The 11,820-nt window shown below is 44.6% G+C and overlaps 1 protein-coding gene across 7 annotated transcripts in view; it reads right to left on the reverse strand.

Moving 5' to 3' along the window:
* The window catches only part of NF2 (neurofibromin 2), a 76,843-nt gene extending 66,403 nt beyond the window's left edge, over positions 1-10,440 (reverse strand). For 2 of the 7 annotated variants that reach the window (XM_036276423.1, XM_036276424.1), the window contains exon 1: positions 9,964-10,440. In XM_036276423.1, coding sequence (XP_036132316.1) covers positions 9,964-10,077 — 114 coding nt within the window. In that variant the 5' untranslated portion in view covers positions 10,078-10,440. Of the gene's footprint in view, positions 1-1,532; positions 1,613-6,774; positions 6,798-9,963 lie in introns of those variants that run through there. The other 5 variants (XM_036276426.1, XM_036276422.1, XM_036276432.1 and 2 more) reach the window with 5 other exon arrangements.
* Between the last annotated feature and the right edge of the window lie 1,380 nt (positions 10,441-11,820).

Here is an 11,820-nt window from a genome sequence, read left to right on the forward strand (position 1 = left end):
ACGTTTATCAAATAGCAACAGATCAGAGGTCAGCAAACTATGGCCCACAAGACAAATCCAATCCTCTGTTTTTGTGCAGTCTGAGAGCTAAGAATGAGTTTTACATTTTTATATGGTTGAGAAAAAAATTTTAATAACAACCCATCACTTGTGAAAATTATATGAAATTCAAATTTCAATGTCTATAAATAGTTTTATTGGAACAAAATCATGTCTATCATTTTTAATTTTATAAAAGGCTGCTTTTTTACAATAATCATATTGAGATACAATTCACATACCTTAAATTCACCTATTTAAAGTGTACAATTCATTGGCTTTTAGCATATTCAGAACTGTGCAACCATCACAATTTTAGAACATCATCATCTCAAAAAGAAACCTTGTACTCTTTTAGTTATCACTCCCATCACCACACCCCCTTTTTCAGCCCTAAGTAACCACATATCTACTTTCTATCTCTATAGATACCCCTATCCTCAACTTTTTTTCCCTATTCTGCGTACATTTATTTCATTCTATTCACACTGTACAATTGTTACACAACCTAAAAAAGTACCAAAGTCTAAAAAGGTCAGAGCTAAGGAAAAAAGGAACTATACACTAAATGACAAGAAGAGTTGGGGTGCCCTGTATGTCATACTGCCTTTTACTTGATGTATTAAAGCTGTAAATATTGCCCTGGCCAGTTTTTCTCAGTGGTTAGAGCATCAGCCTGAGGACCAGAGAGTCCCGGGTTCAGTTCCCACGAAGGGCACGTACCTCGGTCACAGTTTGCCCCTGGCCCCAGTTGGGGTTGTGTGGGTGGCAACCAGTCAATGTGTCTCTCTCACATCAATGTTTCTCTCTCTCTCTTCCCCCCTCTCTCCCTCCGGCTCTATCTGAAGAAAAATGCAAAAATGTCCTTGGGTGAGGATGAAAAAAAAAAAGAAAGAAAAAATAAAGCTATAAATATTGTCACAGAATTTCTTGTCTTTGCTGGGGCCGCACCGTTCCTGTCAATGAGGTCTCCTTAGATCAATGTCTCTTCTTTCGAGGACAGGAACATACAAAAAGATCATATAATAATAATATGTGTTTTTTTGTGACTGGCTTCTTTCACTTATGTTTTCAATACATGCTACAATACATGTTGTAGCATGTGTTGGGGCTTAATTTCCTTTTATTGAAAAATACTTTGTATTGTATTGACATACCACATTTTGTTTATACAGTGATTAGCTGATGGACATTTGGGTTGTTTCCACCTCTGGCTCTGTGAACCAGAATATTTAAAATGGAGTAATATGGGGGTGGTGAGCCCTAAAATGGAAATCATTAAAGAAGTAAGGCATTCACATCCAAACCTAGATGGGATTTGAACTTTCTTGCTTGCCATAGAAGTACATCCTGGAACTAGCCCTTCTTTGTTTCCATGGGGAGGCTTACCTCAGAATCTCACCACATGGACCAGACCAATCTTTTTTGAACTACCCATCATACCATGTTAAGTACCAACAGAAGTTTCTTTTGTTCGAGATTGTGGTTTTTACCTTTATAAACTCCAGCTTTCTTTGTACAGGTTTCTCTGTAGCCATGTTATCACTTCTCTTGAGTAGAAACCTATGAATGGAATAGCTGGATCATATGGCAACTCTATGTTTAACTATTTAAGGAATAGCCAGACTTCTCCAAATGGCTGTACCATTTTATATTACCACCAGCAGTGTATGAGGATCCCAATTTCTCCACATTCTCACCAACATTTGTTATTATATGCCTTTTTATTTTATTTTATTTATTTATTTTCCTTATTGATTTTAGAGAGAGAGGAAGGGAGAGGGAGAGAGAGACATCGATGAGAGAGAACATCGACTGCCTGGCTCCTGCATGCCCCACACTGGGGATCTGGCCCACAACCTGGACATATGCCCTGACCAGGAATCAAACCGATAACCTCTTGGGGCATGGGTTGATGCTCAACCACTGAGCCACACCAGCCAGGCTATCAGCCTTTTTAATTCTAGTCATCCTAGCAGCTGGCTCTCACTGTGATGAAGTGGTATCTCATTGTGTTTTTTTATGAGCATCTTTTCATGTATTTACTGACCATGTCTATATCTTCCTTGGAAAATTGTCTATTCAGATCCCTTGCCCATTTTTCAATTGGGTTATTTGCCTGTTTATTACTGAACTATAAGAGTTCTTCATAGCTCAGCCAGTGTGGCTCAGTGGATGAGCGTTGACCCACGCACCAAGAGGTTGCTGGTTCGATTCCTGGTCAGGGCACATACCCAGGTTGTGTGTCAAATCTCCAGTGGGGGGAATGTAGGAGCTAGCCAATCAATGTTCTCTCTCATCGATGTTTCTTTTTTTTTTTTTTTTTCTTTTGGTATGTGCCCCTAGCAGGAACCAAACCCGAGACTCTCTAGTCCGCAGGCCAATACTCCAACCACTGAGCCAAACCGGCCAGGGCTCTCCTGGATGTTTCTGTATCTCCCTCTCCCTCTCCCTTCCTCTTCCTCTAAAATCAATGAAGGACTTCCGGTCAAGATGGCGGAGCAGATAAACACCATATCACCTCCTCCCACAACCACATCAAAATTACAACTAAACTACAACACAACCATCATTCAGAATAGTCTGAAATCGAGCTGAATGGAAGTCCTACAACTATGGAATTGAAGAAGCAGCCACTTCGAGACTGGTAGGAGGGGCGGAGGGGCGGAGGCGCGGGTATACCCACTGGTAGGAGGAACACCTTGGCTGGGACGGCGTCCCTGAGGAGTGAGGACTGAGGGGTCCCCGTCTCACACCAGGCACCCAGCCCAAGGTTCCAGTGCCGGGAAGAGAAGTCCCCATAACTTCTGGCTGGAAAATCCAGCGGGAACTGAGGCTGAGGGAGAGTGCGGTACTTGGATTTTCTCCCTCTAAACTCGGAGGGGAGGCAGCTTGAGGGGCGCTGGAGACATACAGAGAGGAGCTTGGCTGTTTGGCCTCCGGATGGGGCCTGGAGAGGGAGTTTTCTCCTGGACGGGAGTGCTGGGAGGTGCTGGGGAAGGTTGATTTTCCTTTGGTGAGCCCTTCCCTGGGGCGGCAGAGGCCGCCATATCTGGGACTCCAGCAACCTGGCTCACACCAGTTGCCCCACCCTAGTGATTCCCTGAGGCCCCGCCCAACCCAACTTTCCGGCCCACCCAAGCTGTTTTCAAAGGCTTTACCATAGGATTGGCCTGTCTTGGATCCTGCTTCAGATTTTCCCAAAATCTGTCAAACAAGTAGCATCTGGTCTCAGCGAGCCCCATACGTCTCCTTAAGTGGCCCCAGGACTGGCACTAGAAGCAACCAGCCTTGGTTCACAACTTGGCTTTGCCTGGGCACCTGCAAGCCTAGCACAACAGCAGCAATCTGCAGATCACTCTGTAGCTTATGTAGGGTGGCCCCGGACAGGACACAGGCAGTGGCTGACCTTGCCCCAGAGCCAGCACACCCAGTGGACAGCTTCAGACAACATTGAAACACCACCACCCAACCACCTCCACTAGTGACACACTCAATGAGCATGGGTACCAGAGCCCTGATAAAATAAGTCTTGCTCTGTGTGGTGGGCCCCTATGCTGCTGATCCTCCAAAGTAGTCAGATGTCAGTGGTCTGTGGGCACAGCCAGTCCTTGCAGCTGATCAGCCCAAGTAAATCCCTTCCATTGAATGGATTTACAGCAATCAGGACTCAATTACAATAGAAGGTTTACAGTCCACACTAGAGGTGCACCCTGAGGGCCCAGCTGGGGTGATCTGGGAGGCTGTGCCACTGGATCCTACAGGACACCTACAACAATAGACCACCATACGAAGCCTGGGAGACATAGCAACTCTACCTAATACATAGAAACAATCACTGGGAATCAGCCAGAATGAGGAGACAAAGAAACATGTCCCAAATGAAAGAAAAGAACAAAACTCCAGGAAAAGAATTACGCAAAATGGAGATAAGCAATCAATCAGATGCAGAGTTCAAAACACTGGGTATAAGGTTGCTCAAGGAACTTGTTGAGACATTCATGGAACTTAAGGAGACCTCCAAGGAACTTAGTGAGAACATCAACATCGTAAAAAAGGACCATTCAGAAATGAAGGATGCACTAAATGAAATAAAAAATAATTTACAGGGTATCAATAGTAGAGTAGGTAAAGCCAAGAAGCAAACCATGGTTTGGAATATAAGGAAGCAAAAAACACCCAATCAGAACAGCTAAAAGAAAAAAGAATCCAAAAAATGAGGATAGTGTAAGGAGCCTCTGGGACAACTTCAAGAGTGCCAACATTCGCATCATGGGGGTGCCAGGAAGAGAAGAGAGAGAACAAGAAATTGAAAACCTATTTGAAACAATAATGACAGAAAACTTTCCTAACTTGGTGAATAAAACAGACATACAAGTCCAGGAAAAACAGAGAGTCCCAAACAAGATGAACCCAAAGAGGTCCCCACCAAGACACATCATCATCAAAATGCCAAAGGTAAAATACAAAGAGAGAATCTTAAAAACAGCAAGAGAAAAGCATTTAGTTACCTACACAGTAGGTCTCATAAGACTGTCAGCTGATTTCTCACAAGAAACTTTGCAGGCCAGAAAGGAGTGGCAAGAGATATTCAAGGTGATGAAAAGCAACCACCTACAACCAAGATTACTCTATCCTGCAAAGCTATCATTAGAATCAATGGACATATCAAGAGTTTCCCAGACAAAAAAAAGCTAAAGGAGTTCATCACCACCAAACCAGTATTATATATGAAATGTTGAAGGGTCTTCTTGAAGAAGAACAAAAATAGGAACAATAAAATGGCAATTAATACATATCTATCAACAATGGAGTCTACAAACAAAATGAGCAAGCAGAACAGAAACAAACATAGATACAGAGAAATTTGCTTGTCAGATGGGTGGGGGCTGGGGAGAAGGGTGAAAAAGATGAAGGAATTAAGAAGTACAAATTGGTTCTTAGACTGATGATCCTCAAAGGGAAGGGGGAAGGGTGGGTGGGAAGAAATAAACCAAAGAACTTCTATGCATATATGCATAACCAGTGGACACCAACAATAGTGTGGAGAAGGCAGAAGCGAGGCGGTATTGGGGAGGAGGGGGTCAATGGGGAAAAAAGGGGGGAACATCTGTAATACATTCCACAATAAAGATGAGTTAAAAGCCCTGGCCGGTTTGGCTCAGCGGTTAGAGCGTTGGCCTGCGGTCCGGAGAGACCCGGGTTCGGTTCCCGCTAAGGGCACGTACCTCGGTTGCAGTTTGTCCCCGGCCCTGGTTGGGTCGTGTGGGTGGCAACCACTCGATGTGTCGCTTTCACATCGATGTTTCTCTCTCTCTCTCTCCCTCTCACTCTATCTGAACAAAATATCGAAAAATGTCCTTGGGTGAGGATAAAAAAAAAAAAAGAGTTAAAAAATAAAAAAAACAAAAAAATAAATAAAATCAATAAAGGAAAAAAAATTTTTTAAAGAGTTCTTCAAATATTTTAGATGTAAGACCCTTATCACATACATGATTCGCTATTTTTTCTTTCTCAGTGTCCTCTGAAGCACAAAAGTTTTTAATCGTGATGAAGTCTAGTTTATTTTTGTTGTTGTTGTTCATGCTTATGGTGTCATATTTAAGAAGCCTATGCCAAATCCAAAGTCATAAAGTTTTATCCTTATGTTTTCTTCTAAGAGTGTTAATTTTAATTCTTACATTTAGGACTTTGATTAATTTTTGTATGTGGTGTGAAGTAAGGGTTCAACTTCATTTTTTTGCACATGGCTATATTGTTATCTCAGCGCTATTTGTTGAAAAGCCTATTTATTTCTCCAATGCGTGGTCTTGGTACCATTGTCAAAAATCAGCTAACCAAAGACACAGGGGTTTATTTCTGGATTCTCAATTCTATTCCATTGATTTATATGACTGTCTTGATTATGGTTGTTGCTGTTTTTTTAATCCTCACCTCACCCAAGGACATTTTTCCATATTTTGTTCAGATAGAGTGGGAGGAAGGGAGAGAGAGAAACATCGACGTGAAAGGGACACATCGAATGGTTGCCACCCTCCCGACCCAACCAGGGCTGGGAACAAACAGCAACTGAGGTACATGCCCTCAGCGGGAATCGAACCTGGGTCTCTCTGGACTGGGTCTGGCAGGCCGACACTCTAACCGCTGAGCCAAACCAGCCAGGGCGATTATGGTTGTTTTATAGTAAGTTTAGAAATGAGCAAGTGTGAGTCTTTTTATTTTGTTCCTTTTCAAGATTGTTTAGCACTGGCCGGTTTTGCTCACCAAAGAGTCGCAGGTTCAATTCCCGGTCAGGGCACATAATTTTTCCACTATATTTTTCAATTTTGTTTTTAGTGGTTACTCCAGGGTCTACCATATAATCCTGATTTATCAACATCAGCCTCAGATTTATACAAGCTTAATTCCAGTGATATATAGGAATATTACTCCTACATAGCTCCATTCTCTCCCCCCTTTTTTGTAGTATTGTTATATATATTATACCTATTAAAGTTACAAACCTGGCAATACATTGTTATAGTTATTACTTTACCATATATAGTTATTTCCGTAGCCCACTATAGCTTTGCTCGCACCCACTCCTTTGTGCTATTATTGACAAGTATATTACACATACATTACATTTCTGTTATAGTCCCAACAGTATATTATATGCATGTTTTATATAATTGCTTTTTAAATCAGTTAAGAGGAGAAAAATATGTATTTATATTTTTATAATTATATAATTACCTTTATTTGGTGCTCTTTTTCTTTCTTTTTAATCCTCACCCGAGGATATTTTTCCATTTATCTTTGGATAGAGTGGGAGGGAGGGAGGGAGAGAGGAAAGGAGGAAGAGAGAGAGAGAGAGATAGATTGGTTGCCTCCTGCAGGACCCTAACCAGGGCTTTCAAGAACAAACCACAACCAAGGTACATGCCCTTGGCCAGAATCGAACCCGTGACTCTTTGGTCCAAGAGACTCTGGTCCATGGGCAGACATTCTAACCACTGAGCCAAACCAGCCAGGGCACTCTTTGTTTTTCTTTTATGTGGATTTAAATTACTATTTGAGGGCACTTGTTTTTTGTTTGTTTATTTAAATCCTCATCCAAGGATATTTGTTTCCATTTATTTTCAGATAGAGTGGAAGGGAGGGAGAGTGAGAGAGAGAGAGACAGACAGACATCGACTGGTCACCTCCTGCACAACCCCTGACCAAGGCCGGGGACCCAACAGCAACTTGAGGTACATGTGCCCTCAACCGAAATTGAGCCCCAGACTCTTTGGTCTACCGGTGTATGCTCCAACTGCTGAGCCAAACCGGCCAGCATTGAGGTCACTTGTTTTTAGCCTTCCTTGCTTCTTTGCATACCTCAGAATTTTTGTTAGAAACTAGACATTTTAGATAATATATTATAGCAACTCATGGGACTGGTGTCCCCTCTCCAGGGCTTGTTATTGTTATTTGCTTATTTATTTGTTAGAGACTAGATGAATTGTTTTAGTGAAATCTATTTCCCTCACACAGTGTGAAGGCCTATGATGTGGCTCTTTAGGGAGGCTCATCTTTGGGTATGCCACCCAGGTGTTGAGTATGCCCACAGATTTTAGTAGGACTCTATTTTTCCCTTATCACACCCAGCTGTTAAACTACACTAATTATGGTATATTGTTACATTATTTTCAATAATGCTCTGGGGCATAACTTGCTCTACAAAGTAATCTAATCAAAAGGTGGCTCTTTTGAGAGAACAGTTTCTGAGATCAGTGTTTGATATTTGTTCTGACCCAGGAGGGCTATTCCTAGCTGTTATATTCCCTGATTCTCTCCTGCAAACTAGCTGGCCTATAGTCTAGGCTGTATCTTCATGCAACTCACAAATCCCCTCCCAATTGCCTTTCACCAAAACTTCTGTTCTTGAGTACCCTGAGGCATAAACATAAGCCATACTCTGTTGCAAATGAAGTCACTACCTTGACAAGAGATGAGAAACTAAGGGTTTTATTTTTAAATACGATTTTATTTGTTTGTTTTAGAGAGTTCAGAACATCCACATGAGAGAGAAACATCCACATGAGAGAGAAACACCTCCAGCACGCCCCCTCCTGGGGATGGAGCCTGAAACCTGGGCATGTACCCTGACCGGGAATCCAACAAGGACCTCTCAGTCCACGCTCAATCCACGGAGCCATACCAGGCAGGGCTAGAAATTAAGGGTTTTAAAATGTGCTTCTCCTGCCCAGCCGGTGTGGCTCAGTGGTTGAGCGTCATGCACCAAGAGGTCACCAGTTTGATTCCCAGTCAGGGCATATGCCCAGGTTGTGGGCTCCATCTCCAGTGGGGAGGCATGCAGGAGGTGGTCAATCAATGTTCTCTCTCATCAATGTTTCTCTCTCTCTTTCCCTCTCCCATCCTCTCTATCTAAAATCAATAAAGAAATTATATATATATATATATATATATATATATATATTTAAATAGGTCTTTTCAGTTTACCTCACCTGTCTGGAACCACCATCTCACAAGCTATGTGGGGAAAGAGTAACTATGGCTCAATATTCTCAGTGTACCATGCCCAGGGCACAGCTCCCATTCCATAAGTAGGAGCTGGGTGAAAGAAAGAAGCCCCATCTTTCAAGTTCACCCACTTAGTCTGAGCAACAAGTAGCCTTGAGTAGGATGAAAAGCACTGAAGTCCTGCTCCTCCTGGGAAGAAAGCCTTCAGACTGGGCGCTGCTAAGGCAAGAGGGAGCCCTGTGTTCTGAGCTGCAGCAGCCTGAAGCAGAATCTCTACCTTGCTGAACTGGAAGCAGAGGGCTGTAGAGGTCTTGGTTCAAATGCCACAAATGTTCACCTTCCTTACTGAACTTTACGTATTCTGTTGAATAGATATTTCCTTGCTTGATGTTTGCCCTTACCATTTACAGAGGGTTTACATTACTGTTGTTGTTGTTTTAAATAATTTTTACCAGTTTTACAGAGGTCAGTGGAGTGCCTCACAATGTCAAGCTGGAAATTAATCTTGTCTATAGCTGCTTTCGTGCTACAAGGGTAGAACTGAAGAACTGAGTTGTTGCAACTGAGACGTTATGGCCAGCAAAGCTGAAAATATTTATTATGTGGCCCTTTACAGAAAAAGTTGGCCAACCCCTGACTTAGGTCACTGCTGCCAATGCTGCTGGTCCACAGACCACATATTGAGTAGCAAAGGCTTAAATTACTTGACAGACAGCACTGTATTGGCCAAGAGCTTGATTCAAAACTCCACTTCGCCATTTATTAGATATAATGGTTTGGGGTACCTACCTCATTGGGTTATGAGAAAGTAAATGTATGAATGTCTGCCACTTCGAAAGTATTCAACAAATGATAACTGATCATATTATGCAAACTATGGAACAATTAAGTATAAGATACCATCTTTTTCCTCAAAAGGTCTCGCCCCCCACCACCTCTCCCCCCGGAAAATTTAAGTTTTGGCAAAGGTAAACAAGTACAGACTTCCAATAAAACAAAATGCTTTTTATGTACCTGGGGTACATAATATTGTCTAATGAAGTAAAAACTCTATAGAGCTGGAGCTTAAGCCTGACATTGAAAACTAGAACTTGCTAACACCCATGCTTCCAGACTCTTGCTGTAACAATGAATGAAAACTTTCAGGAAGTGCTTCCAAACCCAAACTCCCTATTGAAAAAGGCAGCAATTTATTTTTAATATGAGAATTTGGGCCTAGATGGCTCCTTCCGGTTCTGACCATCTCTACCTATGCCCAGAGATGATACAAACAGAACCCCTCCAGTTTCCACCTCATCTGTCACCATGGCAGGGGCACCCCAATCGATCGGCGTCGCACTAGGGCCCCAGGAGCGGGAATTTTGCCAGGCTCCCACCTCGCCGCAGCCCGTCGGAGCTGCCGGGCTGCCGGCCGGTTACCTCGCAATTAAACTCCATCTCGGCGTCCATAGTGACGATCCGCACGGTGAACGTCTTGGGCTGCTTCCTCTTGAGCGAGCTGAAGCTCATGCGGGAAGCGATGGCCCCGGCCATGGTGCGGGGCTCAGGCCCGGGACCCTCGCGTCCCGGGGCCTGCGCTCTGGGACTGTTAGCCCCCCTGGAGGAGCTGCACAGGCCTCAGGGCCCCCATGGTGGCGGTCCGGCTGGCACGGGAACTGTCTGGGTGGTGCGGGCCTCCAGCGGCCAGCATGGGCCGCGAGGACCCTGCCCTGGGAGCGGAAAAGGGGAGTTGCGGGGCGGGCCCTGACGGACGTGGGGAGGGAACGCGAGCGGGAACCGACGGGATGGAACTGGCCCGGCGCTCCGGGACTCGGGCCGGGGACGCTGGGGTCACCCACGGACGGAGTCCCTAGACGGCGCCGGCCCAGATGCCGTGCGCCTCTCAGTGGCTGACGGAGGTCTCGGGGCCGCGCTGCAGCCAGGCGCGCACGTGCGCGCGTGGCTGTCACCGACCTCGCTCCGCGCGCCCGCGGGAAGAGTACCCTCCCCGCAGCCCCCGGCCTGCTCCCTGCCCCGCCCTCAGGCCCTCGATTACTCCCCACAACGCAACCTAAACGGCGGCTACCGCTCAGACGCAGCGATTGGCTTCGAGCTCCGAGGAAGGCGGAACTTTCACTTTCTGTCCGCCTTCTTCGAAACAACTCCACCAATTGGAAGTTCCGCTCTACCTGGAGGCGCGGGCCGGGGCTCGGCATTGACTGGCTATAGCGGCAGTCGCTCCGAACGCTTTTGTTATTAGGGTTACACCTACTCCAGCAAGACTGGTTGAGGCGGCGGATCCCGGCGCGCCTTTCCTGGGAAAACACGTAGAGACTGGCCACAGGGCGCGCGAGCGGGGTTCCTCCCCGGTCCTCGTGGTTCAAGTACCGCGAGTGTGACGCCCCAGGGATCGGGTTTCGGACACCCGGCGGATAATCCAGTTTGGCACTTAATAATTACATCTGCTGACCTCTGTTTCGCAAACTTTTAAATTCACTCATGGAGGCCACTTAGGTTGCGGACACACTCCCTCAGATCCTTCTGCTTCTCTTCAGGAGAAATAGTTATTACCGAGGAAGGCGTAATAATTGTACCTGCCTCCTGGGGTTGTTGAGGAATTTAAGCGAGTTAATATAAAGCTTTAGAACCGAGGCTGGCTCTTACTAGGTTGAATCCTATGCGCCTGCTTGTATTTGTAGATGCAAAACGGTCAAAATGAAAACATTTCTCTCTTTGTATTCTTATGATTTCTATTTCGAACCATATCCATGTATTATTTTTTTAAATGTCATCAAAAGTTATAACTGGGGTGTGTATGAGGTGTGAGAGTATAACTTTTTAAGGAATAAATTATATATATATATTTTATATATATATATATATATATTTTTTAATTTGCCCCTAGTAGGACCCAAATCCGAGACTCTCTGGTCCACAGGCCGATGCTCCAACTGCTGAACCGAACTGGCCAGGGCAGGAGTAAATTATATTTTTAAATAGCTCTTAAGTGTTGAATAGAGACAATGTAATGTGTTTTATTATTTATTTATTTATTTAATCCTCACCTGAGGACATTTTTGCATTTATCTTCAGGTAGAGAGGGAGGAAGAGAGAGAGAAACATCAATGTGAGAGACACATCCAGTGGTCGGTTGCCACCCACACAACCCCAACCAGGGTGGGGAACTAACTGCAACCAAGGTACCTGCCCTTAGCAGGAACTCAACCTGTAACTCTCTGGTCTGTGGGCCAACGCTCTGCTGAGCTAAACGGGCCAGAGCCAATGTCCTGTTTTAAC

Source organism: Molossus molossus, unplaced genomic scaffold, assembly GCF_014108415.1.
Source record: "Molossus molossus isolate mMolMol1 unplaced genomic scaffold, mMolMol1.p scaffold_m16_p_22, whole genome shotgun sequence".
NCBI lineage: Eukaryota > Metazoa > Chordata > Mammalia > Chiroptera > Molossidae > Molossus > Molossus molossus.